The sequence below is a fragment of the Corapipo altera genome, unplaced genomic scaffold (genome assembly GCF_003945725.1).
Source record: "Corapipo altera isolate COAL_440 unplaced genomic scaffold, ASM394572v1 50, whole genome shotgun sequence".
Classification (NCBI taxonomy): domain Eukaryota; kingdom Metazoa; phylum Chordata; class Aves; order Passeriformes; family Pipridae; genus Corapipo; species Corapipo altera.
Window position 1 is genome coordinate 757,235 of NW_020884889.1, and position 24,037 is coordinate 781,271.

The window sequence follows — 24,037 nt, forward strand, 5'->3', positions numbered from 1 at the left end:
CCCGTGGCCTCACCCCATTTAGGGGGCAGGATGAACAGAGCTATTCAGTATTTCTCTTTTTTTTTTTCCACCTTTTGGAGTCGATGTGTGGCCTCGGTTTTATTTATAGCATGTCATTTAAACTCTTCACCGAAAACAGGATTATTCATATCCTTGTGGGTTTTAATATAACACTTATCACAGAAATATTTGCTTCAAAAACATAACAAATGTCTCCTGACAAAACCCCTGCCAGGGAGGTGGGATGGCAGCACAGCCCCCCAAATGCTTAATCAGAATCAGAGGTGCCCCAAGATTGTTTGGATTAGCATGAGATCATCTGAATGTAACACAGTGTGTAATATATTCTTGGGTTTTAGCAAACCAGTGGTAACAAAAGCCTGGTTTTTCAGAGGGAATGCTCCAAAACTTCCCCTGCCCTGAGTTCTGGGTTGGAGGAACCATCTGTTCCCACTCAGGGTTGCCCACAGCATTTGCAAACCTGGTTTGCTGTGGTTTAAAGCACCTCCTTCTGTGGCCACTGGGCAAACACTGAGCAAGGGCCAATCTGGAGCAAAGTAATGCAGCAGAGGAAGACTGGAATGAAATTGTTCCTTGGTTTTGGAAGATTCCCACTGAAATTTGCATTTTAAAAGGAAAAAAAAAAGACCCCTAAGTGTTTGCATGTCCTTACTTAGGACACATGTACATGCATGTGGTTATGGAATAAACCTAATCCCAAAGGTTTTAGGTGTATTATCAAAAAAAAATCATATCTGATTATATATATAAATATATATAAATATATATATTATATATTTATGTATTTTATATATTATATATTTTATTTATAATAATATATAAATGAAATACATATAATAAAATATATAATAAATATTGTATATAATAAATACTATATTTCATTATATATTATATATCTATTATTATAAAAATTATATATATTATTAAATAAACTATATATTATATATTATATATTATTGTCTATTAATTATTTATATTATATATTATTATTATGTATTTATATTATGTATTCATATATTTTATAATAATTTATAATCTATAAGCATTTATCATATATAATATATAATAAAAAATAGTGTATAGAACATATAAAATAATAACATGTATAATAATTTTAATTTTTATATAAAAATCATATCTGAAGCATCTTTAAATTTGTAGGACCCAATTTTTTTTTTCCAGCAGTTAATCAACCATCAGCAAAGTTTTAACAGGCTTTAGTTCAGGCACTACAGAATCATTCTTCTCAAAAACAAGACAATTTCCATCCACCCTTTTGGATTTTGATCTGGGCTACAAATTATTAACTCTGCTTTTGAGTCACCATCTCTGCAGAAAAAAATGCTACTGTAAGTTCTTCCACCAGTATGGAATAGCTGAGAAATACAATTCCCAAGTTTATGTGAGCCTGGAGTCCCACCTGCACATCCTGGCAGGGAAATCAATCCATAATTCCCTGTCCTTTTGCTTGTTTTACAACAGTCCCAGAGAAATTCTTACGTTAGAAGGGTCTTTTAAAACATTTACTCACTGGTCTGATCTCTGGACATTCTTCTGGTCCGTGTTGCTGATCTGAACCTCCCTCAGTGAGACTGTTTTCAGAGCAGATCTGACAGCTGAAAGAAAAATGCACAGAGCTCCCAGTTTATACCCACAGGCCTGGAAATCTGGCATGTCTGGAGCATTATTATCATCATCATCATTATTATTATTATTACAAATGTATTTTGGAATTTGGAGTTTTGGCATAACTGGAAGATTCATTGTAAAGAAGAGCTCTGCTTTTTAAAAACGTGTTCAATCAACTTGGAGCATCTCAAATTCAAGTATTTCAGCAGTGACTGGAACTAAGATTCTTTTTTGATGTGATAGTAAAAACAAAGTTCACAGCCATGATTTTTAGAAGCAGTTTTAGAAATACTACCATTGTTATTGTGTCCAGACTGTTTTTAACCCTTCCCAGTGACAAAGGCTGTCAGAACTCACCTAAGTCCTGCTGTAATTAGCCCCACTTTCAACAGATTCAGCTGCAGATCAGCCCCCAGAGCAATAAAGAGGCTGAGATAAAGCACTGGGGCAGATATTTCACTTCAAGAACACATTAAATCTCCAGTGGCATCACTTGGTGTTTGACTGGAGCAGAAGTTGAGCACTAGTAAGGCCTTGTCTCTGAGATTCATCCCTGAACAAGCAAAAGTAAAAGCCACTGCTTTTTTTCTCTGCTTGTTTTACTTGTTTTAATAAAAAAGCTACAAGAAGGTCCAGGCCATGGCCCCAGACAACTGTCACTGTAAGGCCTGCACAAGAATTGGGACTATCCCAGTTCACCCTCACACTTTCCCTGGGAAATTTTAACTTTTCCCTAGGAAACAAGGAGCCTGGCAGTTGTGAGGCTGTGTGAGGAAAGTCCTGCCCTCCCTGGCAGAGCTGCCCCTCCAGCCCCAGGAGAGCTGTCCTGAGGCTGCACAGAACCTTCTGCACTCCTCTGCTGCTCCTCTCCACCTGTCCTGGCCAGGCCACTGAACCAGCATTAGGAGTTTATCCATAAGTCCCAGGTTTCCAGCTCCCTGGTGCCCTGGGCAGCACTTGTCACTGGCATTTTCCAAACCCTCTCCCAGATGAGGGGCTGAGGAAGCCAGGCCAGGCCAGGCTGCCAGTGCAGTGCACTGCTGCCTCTCCCTGGAGCTCAGCTCTGAGCTCTGCAAGGCTCTCAGCTTCCCTCTCCAGCCCAAACCCCTAACCCTGGACAGAAGCGAAACCATCCTCAGTGTCTTTAGTCATTAAAGTCCTTTTTCTGCCACTCCCAGACAATTTGTGCCCGTTTGGTGCATGAGACAGGAGTGGCGTCCTGCCTTCCAGGGCAGCACCACAGATAAAATGCTCTAGGGTGTGTTTTAAACTGAATTTGAAGCATTGAATTGGAATGTTTCATAATCTAAGCTGACTGTCCATAGAAAGAACAATTGTATGATTTTAGGAATGACCTAATTCAATAATGAACTAATTCAACCCCTTCCAAAACAACTCAGGAACTCTTACTCATTATCAGCTCGGGGACCTCCATTAATTACCACTATTCTTCCTTGCTGCCTGTATTTATGTTATGGGTGCAGGGTAAAGATGGACAGGGAAAGAAAACAGAACTGTGCCTTTTTGTTCCTACTCACAAACAGCGATGGGAAAACCTCCAAGAGCATTCTGGATGTTTTGAAGTTGTGTCAGGACACTTCATTTTCTCTCATTCCCAAGCTTCAGAAGCTTCCTCTTTGTGATTGCAAACAGATGATGGCAGAGCCTGCAATTAGGCTAATCCAAGGGAATTCCAATCAGGGGTAGCCTGCAGCAGCTTGCAGGGCTCCCATCAAATGCAGGCCCACCCTTAGCATGGAGCTGTCAGCAGGAAAAGAGAAATTCAAATTGATTCTTAGAAGCAAACTCTTGTGACCTTCCTCACAGCACCCAGGGCTTTGTAACATCTGTCATTTATTATTGGGATTTTCAACCAAAAACTGAGCCTGGGCACTCAAATTCCAAGATGCAACATAAAGTCTCAGGAGTTTTGACCATTTGGGAGTTCCCCAAAAGGGGGAAGTTTCTGCTCCTCTCTGCACACACCAAGAAACTTTATTAAGAATAAACAATTTAGGAGCTTGTTTGGAAATGACACCTTTAAAATGGGAGCTTTTAGGACAGCTAGAATAGCTCTCAGATTTACCCTGTCTTTGCCAATCTTTATGATATTTCTTTGCAAAACAAGAGATGGCAGATTCTCAAACAGTTTAATTTTTCCAAAAATTCCCCCAGTAAAAGCAGTGATAACAGCTCCTCAGTGAGCTCCACAGGCACAAAACAGGAGAGCACAAGAGTGTAGGAGCTGCTAAGGAAATATGGGGTAAGTTTTAGAGTTACCCATCTCCAGCTCATCTCAGGGATCACGAGCTCAGGATTCAAACACAAGATCTTCCACACTCTGGAGGTTTTCTTCCCATGGAGACTGGCTTCAGAAGCTGCCCACAGAATCCCCAGGATGCAAGACTGGTGTTTCCACAGTGGAAGGCCAGCAGAGGTGGGCACCAAGGCATCCTCATTTCACTTACTCCCAAAATTTCCTGTTTTTCTCTGAAAAGCAAGACCAGTCGAGCTTCAGACAAAAAAAACTTTCCAAAACCAGCTAAGGAAACGCAAGGAAAGTCATTTTGTAACACAGAAAAATCCAAGTACAGTTATACAAGTGTTCTTGTTCCAAGAACAATTGTAAGTGGGTTTTGTTTTGATTTTGAAAACCCTCCAATATCTCAGTGTAGTTGCATTAGACCACACACTGGAAAAATTACGTGGTTTTCTGGTTGCTGTATAATAAGAAAGGATGTTTCTCTCTGAGACAGAAAAGGCCTATTCAAGGTTGGGAAGGGAGTGTAGTTTGGAAGAATGAAGAATCAGGAAGCTGGGGAGATAGGTCATAATTGTGTGAGGATGATTTGGTCTGGTTGTCTGAACAGCTGCCAGGGAATTGGGAAAGACAGCCTCTACTTTGGGAGGGCTGAAAGGAAAAAAAACAATAAATACCAGTTTTAGGGTGTCTTCTGTTAGGGGTGACCCAGCCCTGGTGTATATCTGGAGATAAGAGGTTCTGCAACACAAAAATAGAAAATTAAGTGGGAAAATAAATATCCATTTGTTTCAGGTAGTGGGGTGTGTGCCAAAGCTTTTGTGATACAGTCACACAGTATTCCACAGCAGGAGAATCCATAAATATCTACATATTTATGGATGAAGATCCACTCCAGGCTGTGGACAAGTGAACAGCAGATAAAACATCCCCAGAGTCAGTGGTGACTCTCCCCTGACTTCACACCCACACAGTGAGCCCGTTGCATAACCCACTTCCCAGGTTATTTTAGTGGGAAATTCTGGATGGAATCCACCAAGTACATTTTTATTTTTTTTTAAAAAACATTCTTTTTACCAGTAAAACACAATAAAAGATTTTATAGCCTTGATGTGTTTCTGGCACGTTTTAAAAACTGCTGCTAATAAAACTTTTCCAAGAGGAAAAAATGACCAAGTTGTCACAATGTAAATATCTCATGGGTTTGTTTATGCAGAAAACTGGGAAACAACATCACAGGAGAAGATTGTGTCAAGAGAAAGCCTTAATCACCACAACTCTGGCATGGCACAGCACTGCAGTGACTCTGCTTTGCTGCCCTACCCAGTTCTGCAGGAGATAAAATGTGACAAATGACAAATAAGTGCTTAAAAACATGCCTTGGGCACCAAACTCCCCTGCAGGCTGACCCACCTCTCCAATCCTGCCCCTCCTGTGCATCATAAATCACAGAGGATATTCCAGAGTGGATTTTCAGTGCTTGAAAATGGTCCCATCCAACGAGCAGGAAGGCAAACAAGTGTACAGAGACCTGCTCCTGACAACATTCCCACTCTAATTTCCATGCATTTTTTCACTTCGGAGATCAGAGGCTCCACACGAACTAAAAAGTTGTTGCTCGTTTTACCAGGCAACGTTTTGACGTTAATACTTTACCACTGAGTTGGCCACGAGAGGGCACCAGTTCTGCTCGAAAATAGAAGACCAAAAAAAAAAAAGACAAACCCGAGGAGCTAAATAAATAAATAGGGCATATTTATATGTTTGTTTACAAAGTGTCCAGCTGCAAAAGCACAGGGGAGCGGGTTCCACGGCAGGAGCCACCCACCCACAGCGTGCAGCAGCTCCGGGGGAGCACAGCAGGGAGGAGAACATCACCCACCCAGGGCTGGAGCTGCTCCTGCTGCCCCTGGGAGACCCCCCCTGGCTCCCAGATCCCCTTTCCTCAGGGTGGCTGTGGGAAAGGTTCCCATTCCTGGTTGTATCAGTGTTGTCCAGACTTTCCCTCTGTTCTTTCCTGCAGTTCCCTTCCCTGCTGCTCTTGGGAGGCTCTTCCCCTTCTCCCTCAGCACAGGAAGGTTTTCCACACCTGACAGAAATGTCTGAAAACACCTTTTTCAGCCCAGCAATGGGTTACCTCCTTTCATGACCTTTTAAATTCACATTATTCACGAGGGGGGACTGAAAGGGAACTCACAGAACTAAAAGAATGAAGAGCTCAAGCTGAACCTCCAGACTGGGAGAGCTGGTTTTTCCACAGACATCACCCTAAGGAACTCCTCTAGAAACAAGAGAAAAGAAAAAGGATGTTATTTTCCAAGCCTGCATCCTGATTCAAAATGATCCATGTAAAAACAAAGCCCTTGGTCTGACAAAATTTATCAGTGAGATCTCCCTGGGAAACACCATTTGAGACACAGACATTTGCACCAAGAGAAAAATTATGGAATCACAGAATCCTGGAATGGTTTGGGTTGGAAGGGACTTTCAGATCACCTTGTCCACCCCCTGCCATGGGCAGGGACACCTTCCCCTATCCCAGGTTGCTCCAAGCCCCATCCAACCTGGCCTTGGACACTTCCAGGGATCCAGGGGCAGCCACAGCTTCTCTGGGCAACCTGTGCCAGGGCCTCCCCACCCTCCCAGCCAACAATTCCTTCCCAATATCTCACTTAAATTTCCCCTCTATCAGTCTGAACCCTTCACCCCTTGTCCCATCACTACAATTCCTGATGGCAAATGTCTCCCAACACTGTGGGTGTTTGGAGATGCAAATGTCCACCAACCCTGTTCAGGAGCCAGTGCAGTTGGGTGGGAATGTATAGATCCCTGCAAAGCTGATTTTGCTCACACAGGAAAATCCCTCCCTGCTAACAGATTCCTATGGTTAAGCTAAAGCTTGTCCTGCACATTTGACTGTGGATACAAAAGGATTGTTCTTTTTTGTTTTGCCTCCAAGTGAACAAAATGCTGTTTTCAACTAGATGTTTCTCCCGAGTTTTTGTGGCAGCTGGATCCGTTCCACGCGATTCCTCTGGGAAAATCAGTTTATTCTGAATGCCCTGGCAGGTTTGTGGCAGTCCAGAGGAATCTCCCAGTTAGGACACATCTGTTGTGAAGAACACCAGGTAAGGCAGGAATGGGGGGAAATGAAAATAACTCCATTTATAATCAGGGCGGGAGGTTCTGGAGCTGCCAGAGAACGTGAGGGGCAAAAGGGTTTTCCAGGGCCAGCTTTACAGTCCGAACTTATTGAACCTTTTTGCAGTATTTGAATAGCTGTTTATTCTACTGATTTGTAAAGGTACCTGCCAGAAAAACAGAGCAATGAATAGTTCCAAAATAGATGTATTGATTTGAAAAGTAATGGATTGAATATTCCACAAGGGACTGTGCATAAGACTGTTTTCTTCAATGCAGGGGGTTGTAAAATCATAATGTGATTCTTGTGCTTGAGCAGTTCATGAGGTACTGAAATGATTTCTAATACTGCTACTAACAAGAAGAATAATAATCAGGCCAAAGAGTGAAAAAATATCCTGATTTTGATTCATTATCCTGAGCTCCAGCTGAGTTCCCAGCTCCCAAAATACGAATCAGAGAGTTACAAATGTCTAAACCCATAACAAACCCCCTAAAATGTTCACAGAATCATTAGGGTGTCGATCACAGATTCTGTGAGCTTCTGTGAGTAACCCAACTGATGAATTAGGTCACCACAACTGCCTAAAACCAGAATAAACTCCCTAAAATGTTATTAAAGCCCTGCTCTGACTTTGGAAGAGAATTATCAGCACCCCTGTAAAACCACCCAGTCCTTCTGCCCTGGGGTAAAGCCTCAGCTACAGAAACCACTGAGAGACCCCCCAGAACACAATTTGTTTTCTCCTGCCCTCTTTCCATGTGACTGTTGGTCATTGCTGACAAAACACCAAGGGTAACAACTAAATTTAAATGTACTGACTAGGCTGGAGAGCTGCATTGGACTGTCAACATCTAAATTAAAATCACATGTATTTGCAGCCCTTTTATTCAGAATAAAAGTAATTCTAGAGTATTTAGAGCTGATGTTTCAAATGTTTGTAGTCTGCTCTTTTTTTTTTTCATTGCAATCTAAATGTTCTCATTCAAAATGCAGAGGTGGAGATATTTTTAATCCGAGACTAAAGCCTTTGGTGCTGAAGTAGTTCCATTTTCCCAAGCCAGCTGTGCAGTTCCTGTGTTAACCAGGAGACATGGAATGATCATTAATAAACACAGAGGAACCAGAGGCCTCTGAGGTTGCTCATTTACTCCATGTTCTACAAAAGGGCTCCTTTGCCTTTTGGGTTTTGCCAAACTTGGGGTTTTATTTTGGTCAGGAACCAACCTGCAAGCAGCACAGGCACTCCAATGCAAAATGTGACTTTTTGTAAGATATTTGTACTTTTTCTCAATAAAACACATGAGAACTGTATCAATTTGGGGGAAAAAACTGCTGCTCTACAAAGCCCTTCTGAAACTTAACACAGCTAAAATAGTTAAACTATTGCTCCACCAAGAGTTTAATTTGATGTCACAGTTAAAACTGAAAATTGAGCCTGGTACTGGATAAAAGGGACATCACTAGAGATAAAAGGTGCAATTAATTAAAGCTGCAATAATTGCAAGTGTTAATTTACAACTTGCCCAGGGTTTGCTGCCATCACATTCAGGGGTAAGAGGCTGCAGCACAACCACTTCTCTCCTGGCAGTTTGCAGGGGTTTAGTTACTGACCCTGGTGGGAGAGTTTGAAATTCAGAACAACACAGAACAGCACAGAGACTTTCAGAATAAAGTAACCATGGAAAATAGGCAGGTCTCAGTGGTTATAATCAGGTGTTTCATTCTTCCCTGGTTTTCCTCACCCTGCCTGAAGCTGCATCTTCCACTTTCACCCAAGTGCTGCTTTTGGCCTTTGCTGACACGGAACCCACCGAGCATTAAAAATCAGCTTTTCCCTTGGGATCCCCTCAGCTGGGGAGCAGCAGCTCCTGACAGTGCTCTTCCCTTGCCAGGTGGGACCCTGCAGAGGAGCTCTGGATGCTGAGGATGGATGTGCTGAGGGGTTGGGCTGTGCTGCTGCCGCTCCTGGGGCTGGGCACGGCCGAGGAATTCCAGTGGACAAAGAACAACCCCGGCTCCTTCTACTACGGCACTTTTCCAGCTGGTACTTGGGATCCACCCTTGGCCCGGGGGTTACAACGTTCCACATCGACCTGTGGCTTTGCACAAGTGACCAAAAAGGTTTTCCTTGTGCTCCCAGGGAAAGGGCAGAGACAAAACCACATCCTTGGGAATACCAGGATCCACAGAACCCTGCAGTTGTAGTCACTTCAAACACTAAACACGTACTAAATGCTGACAGATTATTGTTTCATATTCCTTTACTTATATTTCCCTTTTTCTGACCAAGATGCACAGTACAACAAATCACACCTGAGAACTCCCTTTCTCATAAATAATCTACTATTAATGGAACATTTTGAGCTAAAAATACCCTTTGCTGTGCAGCTGACTTAAGAAATAGGTGAAATAACTGTGCTGGGCTTGTTTCAAGCTGTTTATATTATCCAATCCACTCTTCAGTACTGATTTATGAACTTTATCCTTTCTTCAACATGTATTTCCATACACATTTCACTCAAGCAAAATCAGAACTAGAAGGACATCTGACTGCTTTTCATGCTCAAGTTTTTAAGTGGTTTATGAAATGGATTCCTCGTGGTATTTTGTGTAATAATAGGAAAGTAATCCAGAATATTTCTATTTATTTTAGGTAATAGCTAGACTTGTGGTTGCTAAAACCACCACAAAATCCAGCAGGGAGAAATGATGTGAAACCCCCTTTTTTTTTTTTTTTTTGCAGTAAGACCTTTCTGCCATGCTATCAAAGCACTACCTCGTCACTACAAAACAGATTTTATATATTTAATACATTTAAGAGTGAGATTCCTTTCCAGTGCCTTGGAACACCTCCAGTTTATACCCCACACTCAGACAGTCCCTTTTTAGGCACTGATACATTTTCATATGGAAGACACTGGCCTTTTGTCAGGACTTTCAGTTCCTTTCTTCTATTAAAATTTAGTACCAAGACCAGTTCAGGAGGAAAATGTTGGAGTAACTCCCTTGTTTTCCCTCCAGGTTTCCTCTGGGGTGTGGGAAGCTCTGCCTACCAGACTGAGGGGGCCTGGGACAAGGATGGGAAAGGACCAAGTATCTGGGATGCTTTTACCCACAGGAAAGGGAAAGTGTTCAGGAATGAAACGGGAGATTCAGCCTGTGATGGATACTACAGAGTCAAGGTACCATTCCCTTCACCTCTGCAAACACTCTGGAGCCATTCCATGCTCCTGAGCTCCCACTTGGAAATAACAGTTTTAGTTGCTCTACAGGCTCGTTAAACTTGGGAATCCCAGGGATCATATTCTTAATTACTTCTTAATTACTTCTTCTTCTTCTTTCCCAACAGTCTCATTGAATCAATCACACCACTGCATTTCCCAAATATGTCTCCATTTGGCAGGATTTTTGTGTAATTCTAAGTTTTGTAGAAATTCCAGATCCTTAGTTAGAACAACGAACACATTTGAGCTTCGAATAAAACTGACACTTTTTTCTGTGTGTTTGAGGTTTTCTATGTGTTTTTAACAGGCTTTAAAACTCAGTCTGAATGTTTCCCCTTTTCTGAATGGGTAACAAATAAATAATCAGTGCAGCTCTATTCACAATGTGTTTCCCAGCTTAAAACTATCAAAACCAATTTTCCAATGACTGTCCTGGAGGAAAGACACATCCACAGCAAGAGGAATCCGAATGCCTGGGATAAGCCAGTATCACATAATTGGGATTCCAATGAATCTCATGAAAGTTCTATTCCACTGAGCTTTCTCCCCATGTATGAAATCCATGGGAGAGTCAGAGGTTTCAGAAAGAACTAAGAGAAAAGAAACTTATTGTGCTTTACTCTGCTAAAATGGGGAAATGCAGGAGAGGTTTCATTTGGTCTCTCAAACCAGCAGAAGTTTGAAAGAACAGATTAATAAAAATCCTCACAGAGGCTGGGGCTGAGCCTCACTGGGCTGTGGCATCCAAAGAGATGGATGTGATGAGCACAGGACATTTTTCAGAGAGGATTTGGGCAGAAACAAAGTCATTTCAACATTTACTCACCTCTCTGGGCTGGGATTTTGAGATACTTTCTAAAACTTTCTCATATGTGCCCAGTTACAGGGTGTTCTTTATATCAAAGCATTACTTGCTTTAATCATCAGAATTTGCACTGGCTCAAACACTATCAATTGCTAATTTCTTTTAATATTGAAGATGTAAGATTTCTTACAATAAGAACATGTATTCACATGGAATTTAGGTTTTTTCCTAACTCCAGTGTAGGGCAATAAATGAAAGCCTGTGCAATCATGTTTTCAGCCTAAGCTGAAATGTTTGAGGTGAAGATTTACAGGCTTCTGTTATTTTCTGACAAATTCTGACATAAATATAATTGTGGTGCAAAATCCCTCAACTTACATTTCAGTCCCGCTTCCATAGTTACACAAAACATTACAGGACTTCTTGGGAGCATCTAAAAAAAACCCCAAAAGGATACCAGTAGAACAAACCATCTCAAAATCAAAACTAACGGATGGAATCCCCTTTTGTGGAACTCCTCTGTAGGTTTTCTGCATTCAGGATCAGTTAGGAGAGAGGAGCAGCTGAAGTTGTTCTGCTCAGGCTTGGGATGTGTGGGATTTTCTTTTCCCAGGATGACATCCAGTTACTGAAGGAGCTCAAAGTGAATCACTACCTCTTGTCCATCTCGTGGCCTCGGATTATGCCCACTGGAATCAAAGGTAAGCACAACAATTTCCCCACATTCTCACCAGTATTTTTATCAGGAATCTTCCTCCTGAATAACCTGAATAATTGTTTAAAATTACTGTTAACCAGGTTTCAGTTCCTTTGCAGAACAGAGTTTACCCATTACAGTGTTCCCATTGCTGAAATGGACAATTCCTTAGTCAAAATTTTTAGATTTCTATTCCTTCAGTTCTTTGAGAGGCAACCCAGGGAATTCCTTGTCTGTGCTTTCCATCAGCTGAGCAGCTGAATGAGAAGGGAATCCAGTTCTACAATGACACAATTAACAGCCTCCTGGAAAACAATATTACCCCTATTGTGAGCCTCTACCACTGGGATCTTCCACAGGTAAGACAATATTTAGATTGGTGAAACATCAAATATAAAGTCTCAAATATAAAGTATTTCTAAATTTAAGGACTAAAAGTACTTTAGAAAATTAATGATATCTGCATGACTTTAAGTACTTTCAACTGTTTCCTATTCATTTCTATTTTATATGCATTGAAGTTTTGAAAAATCTCCTTCTGGGCTACTGAAAAAAAGTCTTTGTTAACAAGCAGCTGAACTTTAAGTATAATTATTAATTCTTGAAATGCATATTCCCAAAGGTTCTCCAAGAAAAGTATGGAGGCTGGCAGAATATAAGCATGATAAATTACTTTAATGATTATGCAAATCTGTGTTTTGAGAAGTTTGGTGATCGTGTGAAACACTGGATTACTTTCAGCAACCCTTGGGTAAGTTCTCAGTGCTGTCCTTCCAAACCCTTCTGTTCCCAGAATTCCATGGAAGTGACACTAGGGGAAAGTTGGTTAGAAATTGGAGGGGGAGAGGGAAAGGGAGAGACTTAGACCATTAATCTTCGTGGCCAAAAATCTCGGTGGGCAGAGCTTGCACAAAGGTTGAGTTTTAAGATAAAATTCCAGTGAAGTTTTAAAAAATCATCAGCTGGAGAGGAAAGAGGGACAGGAATCAGAGAGGGACAGGAGTCAGAGAGGCCCTTCCTGAATTTCATCAGGTCACTCCACTAACACCAGTCACCAGCACCTTGTTCCCAACAAGCCACAGCACGTTATCAACCAGGCAGGGCGGGAGCAGATGGGAGCCAAGGGGAGGAAAAATGGGATTGGAGAGGGACAGCCCATGCAGGGGAGCACAGAATCCCAATCCATAGGATGGCAGCACATTCCCTGGAGAAGAACTAACTCTGTGTCTTTGCAGGCAGTTGCTGAGAATGGTTATGAGACAGGAGAACACGCCCCAGGACTGAAGCTCGGGGGGTGTGGAGCATACAAGGCTGCTCACCACATCATCAAAGTAACACTGAAATCATGCTTTAAAGTATATGTTAATTAAGAATTTTTTAGCAAATTTTACTCTTTAAGCAGAAATATAGTTTCACAACAATGGAATTTCCAAGTAGGACATGGAAATTATCACCTGCCTTTAAACCACTGGTGAATATTCCAGTGTAGCCCAGAATTGGAGGTGCTTGATGTGACACTGTTGCATCAACTTCAATTTTCCTTATAATTTAAGTGCCTGATAGTAAGTTTCAATCTGGTTGAAAAGCAAATACCCAGGTTACTCCAGAAACAAGCAATAATATCCTGACCTGTTGAAATGAACTGGAATTTTGCAAGTGACTGCAGGAAGGGAAGGAAGGCTACTGCTTGTTAAAATTAATGTTCATCTGCCTGAATGAATTAGGCAAAGACATCCAAAGACTGGAGACATGGACAGAACACTCCAGAGACTGTATCTATATAGTAGATATATAGTTACTATGGATGTATAGTAATGTGTGTTACTTCCCTGGGGATCTCCTGGAGTTCAGGAAGGAATCTTGCATAAATGCTTTTTGACCTCTTACACGAAATGAAAGCTTCTGTAACACACCTATAAGAAATTCTGTGATATTTTCAGGCAGATCTTTGTGCAAAAACTGCTCTTCACCAGCTTTGCAATACTGCCCATGGCATAAGAGGTTCAAACATGCAGGTGACTGATTGTGTTTTAATTTCCAGACTCACGCCAAGGTTTGGCACTCCTACAACAACACGTGGCGCAGGGAGCAGCAAGGTAAGCAGGAATCATCCTGGGATTGTCCTTGATTTATGTGAAGGGCTTAGAGATGATGCACAAACTGCAGAATTGTCCCCTCTGTGTTTTAAGGGATGGTTGGAATCTCCCTGACCAGTGGCTGGGGGGAGCCTGTTGACCCCCACAGCCAGACAGACAGGGACGCCGCTGAGAGGTACATCCAGTTCCACCTGGGGTGGTTTGCAAACCCCATTTACAGGGGGGACTACCCAGAGGTCATGAAGAATTATGTGGGTAAGTCCCAGTAACCAACTAAAGATGAATAAATCCCACACTTTGAGCCCATTGCAAGGGAACAGCTCCTGGCCAGTATGTACTTTAGTCAGGGATGAGGGCACAGGTGGCCCCCAGGGTGGACAGGGCTCCTGAGCAGTTTGGGGACACACCAGAACACTTTAAATCACTGGTTTTCCATGTATTGCACCCATCTCATTTCTCCAAACCAAAAGGATGAAAGATTCTGACATCTCAAAGAAGCAGTCAAACCCAAGTGGCCTCTACACTTACACCAAGCTCAGGAAAACCATAAGAATTCCTTCCCTGGGAGGGTGGGGAAGAGAATGGTGGTTGCCCAGAGAAGCTGTGGCTGCCCCTGGATCCCTGGACGTGTCCAAGGCCAGGCTGGACAGGGCTTGGAGCAACCTGGGCTGGTGGAAGGTGTCCCTGCCCATGGCAGGGGGTGGAATGGGATTATCTTTCAGGTCCCATCCAACCCAAACCATTCCAGGATTTCACAGTTCTCTCATTTACTGTTGGTGAGGCAAAGCAAACAAATTCCCTGCTCCTCACAAGTGTTTCCTGTCGTTCCTTTGATAGGCAGGAAGAGTGCCCAGCAGGGCCTGGGGACATCAAGGTTACCAACCTTCTCAGTGCAAGAGAAAACCTACATTAAAGGCACCTCGGATTTCCTGGGAATAGGTCATTTCACCACTCGTTATGTCCTGCAGAAGAACTTTCCCTTTCTCCAAGTGTCTGGTTACCACACTGACAGGGACTTGGCTGAACTGGTGGACCCCAACTGGCCAGCTCTGGGTTCTAAGTGGCTTTATTCTGTGCCCTGGGGGTTCAGAAGATTGCTCAACTTCATCAAGGTGAGTAGAGGAGATCTTGAATTTAAAAGGGAGCCAACAAAATGCCTGGTTACACACAGGAGCTGCATTTACACTCAGATTTTCAACAGTTCCCCTCTATATATTTACCTTGTCACACTGGGAAGTTTCCTTTTAAAATAAAACCCATAGTTAAATTAAATTCCTAGTTACCTTTTTCTTACTAAGTAAACCTAGAAAATTGCTTTTAGGGCATTTTTTTCTAGCTCTGTGTTGTCAAAATAAAGTTATTTTATGTAAACACCCCTTTGTTTGCAGACCCAGTATGGGAACCCCCTCATTTATGTGACAGAGAACGGGGTGTCTGAGGCAGCCCAGTGCACTGAGCTGTGTGATGAGGGCAGGATCCAGTACCTGAAGGGATACATCAATGAGATACTCAAAGGTAACTTAAATCAGCTGTTTGGTGTTGGACTTTTTGAGTGTTTTCACCTTCTGGTTATCTCTACTTGCCTTTTACATCATAAAGAAATAACGTATTGACAGGTCAAATTGTCAGCAAAATGACAATCAAAGCAAATTTACTGATGCTAATAAACATAATAACCTCCATGAGATTTAATATTGCAACAGATCAGCAGTTTTTCCATGTTCAAAAAGGAGAAATTACACTTAATTACCATGTTCACAAAGCTCTGGGACCTCTAAGCTAAAGACAGAGTTTTTAAAGACTCCAAATGACTTCCTACTTTGCTTTTTTCCTGTCCTCCTCCCCACCTCTTCCTGGTATAAACCCAAACACCTACAGACTTAAACACAGAGTGTTTGAAGTGCCACAGACACATTTCCCAGAATCTTTTGGTTTGTGTTTGCAGCTCTCAATGATGGAGTCAATGTCAAAGGTTACACTGCCTGGTCCCTGCTGGATAAATTCGAATGGAACAAAGGATTCTCTGAAAAATTTGGGCTTTACCACATTGACTTCAAAAACAAGAACAAACCACGGTACCCAAAGGCATCTGCTGACTATTATAAAAAGATTATCAGTGCCAATGGATTCCCAAATCCAAGAGAGGTGATGTGAACTGCTGGTTTTATTCTTTTTTTTCTTCAATATATGGGCAAATATGTCACAGAATTTCAGGAAGCTTGTCTGAATATGGTACACGAAGTGGTGCTCTGGTTGTGTGAATTAGGGATGTGTTTCACAGACACTGAAAGTGGGAACAGCCTCAATTACTGTTTCTAAAAACTCCAATTGGACTTACTGAACCAGAAGTTAGCAGTGCCCTGCCAGTTTTCTAGGTAGAAAATTACATATATTCCATATTATTTTCCAGCAAGGTAGTACATATTATGATGTGATTTTAAAAATCTTACTAAACAACTAACTTGGAGAAACATATTGCAACAAAACCCACACAGATACGAAGGAACTTGGAGAAAATCATTGAGATTTTGAGAGAATAAAGTAGTTTCAAGTCTATTATAGTGGACAAGTGTTGAGGGACAGAGAAGGGGCAGAATCTTGCACTGTAACAGAACTGCTGTCGACCTTCCCAGGTGGAAAACTGGTACAGGAAGGCCATGGACTCCTGCTCTTCCACACACCACCTCCTCGCTGCAGGTAAGGATGGGGCTGCTTTTGTTTTAGAAAAGCACTTTATGGAACTGCCAGATTTGAAATTTTCTCTGTGAACAGTCCTACTAACAGGTCCTAAAAGGGATTTTCTCCCTGAAAGCACAAAAAGCCTCTAAAGAAAAATGTGTTTATTTACTCTCTCCAACTAAAACCACTGTAGGGGAATGGATTAACTTTGGATGCTGGTGGAACACACGAGCTGGAAGAGATCCTGCTTAAAACTGAGGTTAGGGATGACAGTGTTCTCCTGGAAATAAAAGTGCTAAATGCTTTTGCAAACACAAACCAACCCAGAGAGAAAATCTCTAAATGTTTGATTTCTACATAAAGTGGAACTATAAAAGAAAAGGGCCAAGGCCTGGCCTAAGGTTAAGCCAAGTTTTACTCTGGTAACAAAGCCAACACCAGCTCAGAGCAGCTGCTCAAGAACAGGGAACAAGGGAGGCTCTGCAGCTTCCAGGCTCATCCAGCATTCCTGGTGTAACCCAGGCCCCTCCACAATTCCTGAGTTAGAACAATCAACCCCAGTGGATTTCTGCAGCTTTTAAGAAAGATAAATTAGTATTATGGAGTCTAATAAGGAGGATGAGCTAAATTCCACATGGTAGGAAAGGTCAGTCATCCCAAGTTTATCCTGCTCAGACTCAGCTCCCGAGTTCCATGTTCTGTGGGAATTAACTGGGTTTCCTGAGCTCTTCCAGGCTTCCCTGGGGGATAAAATTCTACCCTTTTAATAAAACCCTTCTGATTTTTCAAACAGCTCCAGGACAATCATAAAAAGGGCCCAAGTGCTTCCCAAGGATTTCTCTTGGACAGTTTTCTACCCTTTCTCCTTCAGGTGGAGGGAATAAAAATCAAAGACACGATAAAATACTGTTAATACACTGAAACTAATTCCCAGCAAACATCATTTTTACAGCCCTTTGAGCACTGAATGTCTTCCAAAAATTACCTCAGAAAGAAAAAAAGGGGGAAAACTGTCATGGATTCGCTCCAGCTCTTGCAGACTGCTGAAATTTTGTTTGTTTTCTTTGCTGTTCATGCCAATGTCAACAATTTTATGCTCAAAAAAAATCCTTAATTTATGCAAACTCTCTTTTAGTGCACTCCAAAGGAATAAATTTCTTACATATTCCTCATTTCTCAAATTCTAGATTCCCTGATTACTCACATGGAAATGGTGACAGAGATTGTTCTTCCTACAGTTTTCACACTCTGCATCCTCATCTGTATTGTCCTACTCATATTCTACCTCCGAAATCACCCCTAAAATTCCACATTCACACACTTTCACTGGGCAAAAGGAATAAGATGCAGCTGTTTTGAGTGGTTAAAGTTCACCACAGATGCCTCTTTTTAAACCCCTGTAAAGAAACTTTACTTATCCACCTAAGCTTTTAGAGCTTTTTCTGCTCAGTTCCCAAAATATCACTTTTTTTTTTTTAAGTCAAAACCCAAAGTACTTTCTCTTTCTACATCAACTTCTACTGATTTGATGTAGGGGATTTTACATTTGGTATTATTTGGGAAACTATTACAGATTTGTTCACCAGAAATACAGTTCAGATTAAAGTGATTCCAACCCTGACAGTACAAATTTCGAGGGATTAAAAGCTGCTTGCAAATTCTGATTTCAGTCTGTTCATCACTAGGCTTTTAATTACCATGTAATTGCTACTGGAAGAGAGACAGGCACCCAATTTTCAAATACAGAATTAAAGCTTTTCTTCAAATTATTAAACTGATATTTATTAAGATGTAATATTAGGAAAGGGGTAAAAAATAAGATTTACTGAGGAGAAACCAGAAATGATTGAAATTTAGTTTTTAAAGGCATGAATACTGGGGGTTTGCTTATTCTTACTTATCCATAGTTAAGTTTCTTTCTGCAGAATGTTTCTGTTTTAAATTATTTAGTCAGCATGAACTATGGAATTCTTTAAAATCAGGCTATACACAATCTAACCAACCTAACACCTGCAACTGCCAACCCAACAGATTGACATGATTAAGCCCAGCCAATCACACTGATTTTCTTCTCAAAAATTATGCAAAACATACAAGACAACACTGCTAAAATAACTCACTTCACATTGAAGGAAAGAAAAAAATCATTTGAAGAGGAGAGAGAGAAGCATATCCAAGAATACCCCCAAATATAAACACTCCAAAATATAAATACAGGGACAAAGAAAACCAGATTGTCAGAAGATGCCAGGACCCTGGATGAACAGCTCTCCAAATCTGTGAGGATGATGAAGCATCACTTGATAGGAGGAAAACATGACATTATTGTTTGGTTTGTTGGTTAAGATAATGGACCCTTTGAACGGTGTCTGATTGCACTTTTAATGAACAAAAATAAAAGATGAAACCCCAAAGTGCACAACTTTATTGAATGCTTGTAAATATAAGAACAACAACAACAACAAAAATCTATATTTTCAAAATATTTATACTGTACAGGCTTAAATGCACAATATTTACAAACAAAGTAAGTGCCTACAGATGAATTGTGGCTGTGTAGGTCCCACTTAAGCATATTAAAGCCAAAAACTCAGTGAGAGGAGCTGTTCTTTAAATCAGTGTTCCTAAATAATCTGTTGGGACACAGAAGACACTGAACTTTGCCTTTACTGTACCTTTCCTGCAGAGGAACCTGGGTTTATGTGAAATGCACCTGACTGCACTTGGTCACTGTGATAAAATACAGCCTTTCTTCAGGGCTCCCATTCACTGTGGAGTCAGAGAAGAGACCTGTGAGGACAAAGGGGAAGGTTGGGATTGGAAATTCCAATTCTTGGAAATGGCAGGATCAGTTCATGGAGCAGCTTCCAAACTGGTTCCCAAACTTCAGTCTCACCGAAGGACTTCGTGCCAAAAATCAGCAACGACAGGAAAGTTTTACCAAATCAGCACATTCTGTCAAACCTCACCCCCAAAAAAGCAAATTATTTCTTTTCACTTGTTCTACATTTGACTGCAGCAAGGAATGGCTTCTCTCCTTAGCACCTGCTCTCCTCCCTGACTCCAGGCCATTCCTAACAGGAAAATTTCTCTTCAAAGCCATTCTGATACACTGGCAAGGATTTTAGAAAGAAGTTGCAAGATTTTCTGGATAACACTTAATCATATTTGGAACTGTGTTGTCATTTCAACTCTAAAAACATAACCCAGAAAGTCACCTCTTTCTGAAAATATTCAACTCTGTAAATACCACCTCTCACATTTATTAAAAGGGAGAACATCATTTTGCTTTGATGAAAAGTAAATGTAAGTACAAAAAGGTTCAGACCCACTGAGCTCAGTATGAAAACTGAATTTGTTTGAAGGGTGCCCCTTCACTACTTTCTTTCATCCCAACCATTCCTCACCTGAATGGTTTGATGCCACATGTTCCACAGGAGCATTAGTACTGACTTGCCACATTGTTTTCACCTCCTTTGCTCCGTGCCCACTGCTTATCTCCACCTTCCATAACTCAGGGTGTTCACTGAGAGGATAAAAAAAGCCATCAAAATTCAGCCCCATGTGAATTTTGAGTGCTGCAAACACTGGGGTTTCTCTTACTTTTGGTAGAATTTCTTCACAAGAGCTGGTCTGATGGGCAGCTGAAACACGTGTTTCTCGTTGAGAGGGTTTTCCTTGTAATACTTCATGCAAATCCTACAATAGATATCAACCAGTTAATTTCTTTGGAGAAATGCTTGTGCCAAATTAGCTATACTCCCACACTTTATTATATCCTTCAGTTTTCAATTTTAGTCCCAAAGCAACATTTAGCAGCAAGATCCAGCTGCTCCTCCTGCAGTCTCACAACCACCGTTAAGGAGAGTTGGTGTTTTTAAGTGTTTCTTTACAACACTTAAAAAAATCAAAGAAATCCTATTTTACTGTCATTTAAAGAGCAAGAAGTAAAAATGCAACAGTTACTGTGTCAAAGGGAAGAGGTTCTCATGTCTGAACTGGAGTAAGACTCTGCAGTTGACCATTATTTCCAGCATGTGGTGAAGCTTCTGAACACGATGAACTTGTTCCTGTAGATCCACTGATGTGGAAGTGAAGTAATCCTGGAACAGCAAAGAGCTTCTGCTCTTACCTGACACTGAATTTCTACAGAGAAACAGCACATCCTCAGTAAACTAAAATAATATCTTCCTGCTTCTTTTGAAAAGCCAAAATTTTAAGAGAGGCCCAGCAGACTCAGAACAAAGTTCCATCAAAGTGTGAATAAAGGTTCACTGCCCTGAAAGCAACTTCTCTCAGATACCAAGCAAATTATATATAATTTATTACATAGAGATAATATATATTATGTATTATATTAAACAAAACAATGACATTCCTGCAGTTTGTTGTTCCAGCCTCATGATCTGCAATTCAGTTTCTCAGCTGATAAGTATGACATGACTTTCACCCCCCCATCAGCTGAGCTTGTTTTACTTTATACTCTAAACTGCTTTCAGAGTTTCAAAATAAAAATAAAGCATCTCACCAAGTAGGTTAATGTTGCAAGTTCCTGACCTGTAAAACGAACAGGAGAAATTAAAAATAATTAAAATTTAACACATAGTATCAGATGAAATGTAAGCAAGATTCAGGTAATCAGACAGGGAATGCTACTGAAGTACAAAGTCACCAGGAATGGAATGTTATTTATGGACAGGATTGCTCTTCAAAACAAGAAAAAAAAACCCTGCCAGGTGGCCAAGAGGCATGATTTTATTTACCAAAAAGGCTGCACAGTGAAGAAAGCCACCCCACACTTTCACACAACCACCCTCCTTGGGACACATGGGTTTACAAGCAGTGAAAAGAGAAAAGCAAGCTACACAAAGAATGAAAACAGGATGACAGAGCAAAGCAGGAATGAAGAAATGAAGGGGGTAACACCAATGGTAAAATACAAAGCTCCAGTTTTTTAAGTTTTGAAACCCTGTACAACTGAAAAGTTCAATTATTAAGGAGGCTGGAAACTGCACTTCAGCAGATGGGAACAGAAGAGAGATGGAGGTTACCAAAAAGTTCATTATTCCTGCATGGAACAGCTTTCCTCTTGAATTCCTGATCAGGTAACAGGTCTCAGGCTCACCTATGAAAAAACTGACATAATCCTTCTTCAGCTTATCCAAGCCAATCTCAAAGAGCATCTGGATGGGAGTGATGCCACTGAGGGAAACCACCTCCATCCTGCCATGGTAGGACTGCTGGATTAACTTCCGTAGGAAGCTGCTGCTCCCTTGATGAATCTGGACATGGAAAAAGTTTCCTTGTGAGGTGAAACATCAGAAACAGAAACAAACTGTGACACGGAGAATTTAAAAACAATGTAACACAGCTGAGGGCAGTGAAGTGACGGGAAATATGTTTTACTTGACACTACTCAAAATGTCAAGATTGATTGTGAAACACAAAGACGTACCCAGGGCTGGATCTCACCACGGTCCAGGGATTTTAGGACCCGGGTGAAACAGTCTCTCAACTCCTGGTAGGAACTGACACCTGGAAAAAAAAAAGACACAATCATTTAATTATCAGTCCAGGACTGTTAAGTCAGCAACAATAACCCAACACACAAGAATAAAACCCTTTAATTAAAGAATGAGAGCTGAAATGACAGACTGCACTGCTTTTTGGTAACTTTGTCACATGATGGCTTTAAAAAAAGGTTACTGCAAATTAAAAATGATCAGACAGCACTGAACTGTGTATGATTTAGAGCATGGCAGCAGCAGATTGTCATACATAGATTTTGGCATCATTTTCTCTATTTACATTGAAAATTGTCCTTCTGATCTAAAATGAAAACTATATAATTTTTTTCCCTGTTTCAGAGCAGATGGGTACCACCAATTGTTTACAGTCAAATAAAATAAAACCCAGGATCTGCTGCTGGCTGTTGGTCTGCCTTTGGATGTTGTAAGAAAGTACATCACCCACACCCCCAAAATGAGCTCTTCTGGAGACTGTTCACACCAATCCTCTGAAGAGCTGATCAGTCCTTGAAACTCAGAAGTGTCCATCCACCTCCCTGACAGAGCAACGTGGTCCAGCAGACACAGAGAACAGGGGAATGAAAGGAAAACCCCCCAACACACTTACTTCTCATTTTGCACCATAATTGTTCAGCAAAATCCAGGTCTCCTCTCTCACTGAAGATGGATTTGATGTAACTGTCCACTGCAGCCGTGTCACATTTGATTTTCTGAAAGAGTTTGTGGGTCTTCAATAAAAAAGCTGATTGAGATTCAAAAATCTTACATATCTTAATTTCTCCAGGGATCAAAACTGGGTGCAGCACTAACTTTCCCCCTTTTCCAGGGAAACTATCACTGCATAGTAATTTGGAAGCATATTTTTATTTCAAAGTGAGTCTGATTCTTTCCAGAATGATCACACTGGCCAACTGCTGGCCTTGGATCAGGAAGCAAATCCTCCTGTCAGAGAGACTTTAGATCCCAGCCAAGTGTTGCCTGTACACCCAGCAGTGCCCTGGGAGGCCAAAATACATCCAAAATCTCAGAACAGAGAACTAACTGCCTGTTATGCTGATAAGGAATATTTCTGGTTTAGTTGAAACAGAAATCAAAATATTTTTAGCTTATCAACAAAATGCTACTTCTCTCCTGAAAGAAAATAGACCTAAACTTTTCCTTGTAGACTGAAAGGCAAAAAATCTTAATATAACCAAACAAGTTTTTACATGTTAAATTGTCCATTGCTTTAAAATAACAAACTTCTAATAAATAGGAAAAAAATATCCAGTTGATACCATTATATTGACCCAAAATCATTAAATTAGGCAAGAAAAGCAAATTAATGATAGAACTGCCTTTTAAACCTTCTCCCATTATTTTTACATAGTTAGGAAATTGCATAAACCTCTGTTTCATCCTTGCTCCCAGACCCACAATCTCCATCCAGCTTCTTCTTTAAATCTGGAAGAGGAAAAGAAACAAATTTTACCACTATGAAAAAGAAATATCATCAAACCACTCGCATTAATCCCCAGGCACATCCTAAAAACACACAACTGATAGACAAAAAAGTGTTCATTTTAAAAATGGTTTTACTGGGTAAGGATATAGCCTGAAAAGATTTTTTTTAAAATATTTTTTTATTATAATTACTTTTACACATGGTATTAGGACAAAGTAAAATGGCAGATCTTTACTAAGCTATTTTACTCCTCTGTGCAGGAGGTTATAGCCCAAAAATCAACAGCTCTAGTTCTAATGCTTTAGAAATTGTATGTGGCATTTCCTTTTATTTCTGTGCCATGTGAAATCCCTCTCCCCATGGAAAAAGCAGCCATTACCAGTCAGGAATTCCTGGACCAGTTCAACAGCTGATTCAGACTCCAGAGGCTCAGGCCACTCAGTCACACCCGTCTTCAACCCTTCAGCCAAAGCCTAAAGGCAGAGTGAGAATGAATACAACAAATCAGG

The 24,037-nt window shown here is 40.9% G+C and overlaps 2 protein-coding genes across 9 annotated transcripts in view; one reads left to right on the plus strand and one right to left on the minus strand.

The window, feature by feature from the left end:
* The window catches only part of ZWILCH (zwilch kinetochore protein), a 67,825-nt gene that overhangs the window by 39,844 nt on the left and 3,944 nt on the right, over positions 1-24,037 (minus strand). Inside the window, exons 9-23 of one of the 8 annotated variants that reach the window (XR_003527806.1) lie at positions 23,908-24,001; positions 23,472-23,527; positions 22,692-22,794; positions 22,012-22,091; positions 21,682-21,838; positions 21,085-21,113; positions 20,523-20,659; positions 20,160-20,255; positions 19,964-20,082; positions 19,249-19,346; positions 6,108-6,191; positions 4,588-4,651; positions 3,931-4,140; positions 3,189-3,316; positions 1,553-1,637 (exon numbers count right to left, since the gene is read on the minus strand). Coding sequence is in view for 5 of the 8 variants with exons in the window: in XM_027644252.1 (XP_027500053.1) it covers positions 19,255-19,346; positions 19,964-20,082; positions 20,160-20,255; positions 20,523-20,659; positions 21,085-21,113; positions 21,682-21,838; positions 22,012-22,091; positions 22,692-22,794; positions 23,472-23,527; positions 23,908-24,001 (963 nt within the window). In the remaining 3 variants the exon portion in view is untranslated. Of the gene's footprint in view, positions 1-1,552; positions 1,638-3,188; positions 3,412-3,930; positions 4,141-4,587; positions 4,652-6,107; positions 6,192-11,653; positions 11,774-13,235; positions 13,356-14,900; positions 15,005-18,367; positions 18,834-18,861; positions 19,347-19,963; positions 20,083-20,159; positions 20,256-20,522; positions 20,660-21,084; positions 21,114-21,681; positions 21,839-22,011; positions 22,092-22,691; positions 22,795-23,471; positions 23,528-23,907; positions 24,002-24,037 lie in introns of those variants that run through there. The other 7 variants (XR_003527805.1, XR_003527807.1, XM_027644252.1 and 4 more) reach the window with 7 other exon arrangements.
* Positions 8,982-17,859, plus strand: LCTL (lactase like). The gene is made up of 13 exons (XM_027644536.1): positions 8,982-9,099; positions 10,077-10,237; positions 11,698-11,785; positions 12,031-12,140; positions 12,404-12,532; positions 13,017-13,112; positions 13,823-13,877; positions 13,971-14,132; positions 14,715-14,989; positions 15,266-15,392; positions 15,823-16,022; positions 16,511-16,574; positions 17,744-17,859. The coding sequence occupies exons 1-13, from the start codon at positions 8,982-8,984 to the stop codon at positions 17,857-17,859; spliced, it is 1,701 nt and encodes a 566-aa protein (XP_027500337.1).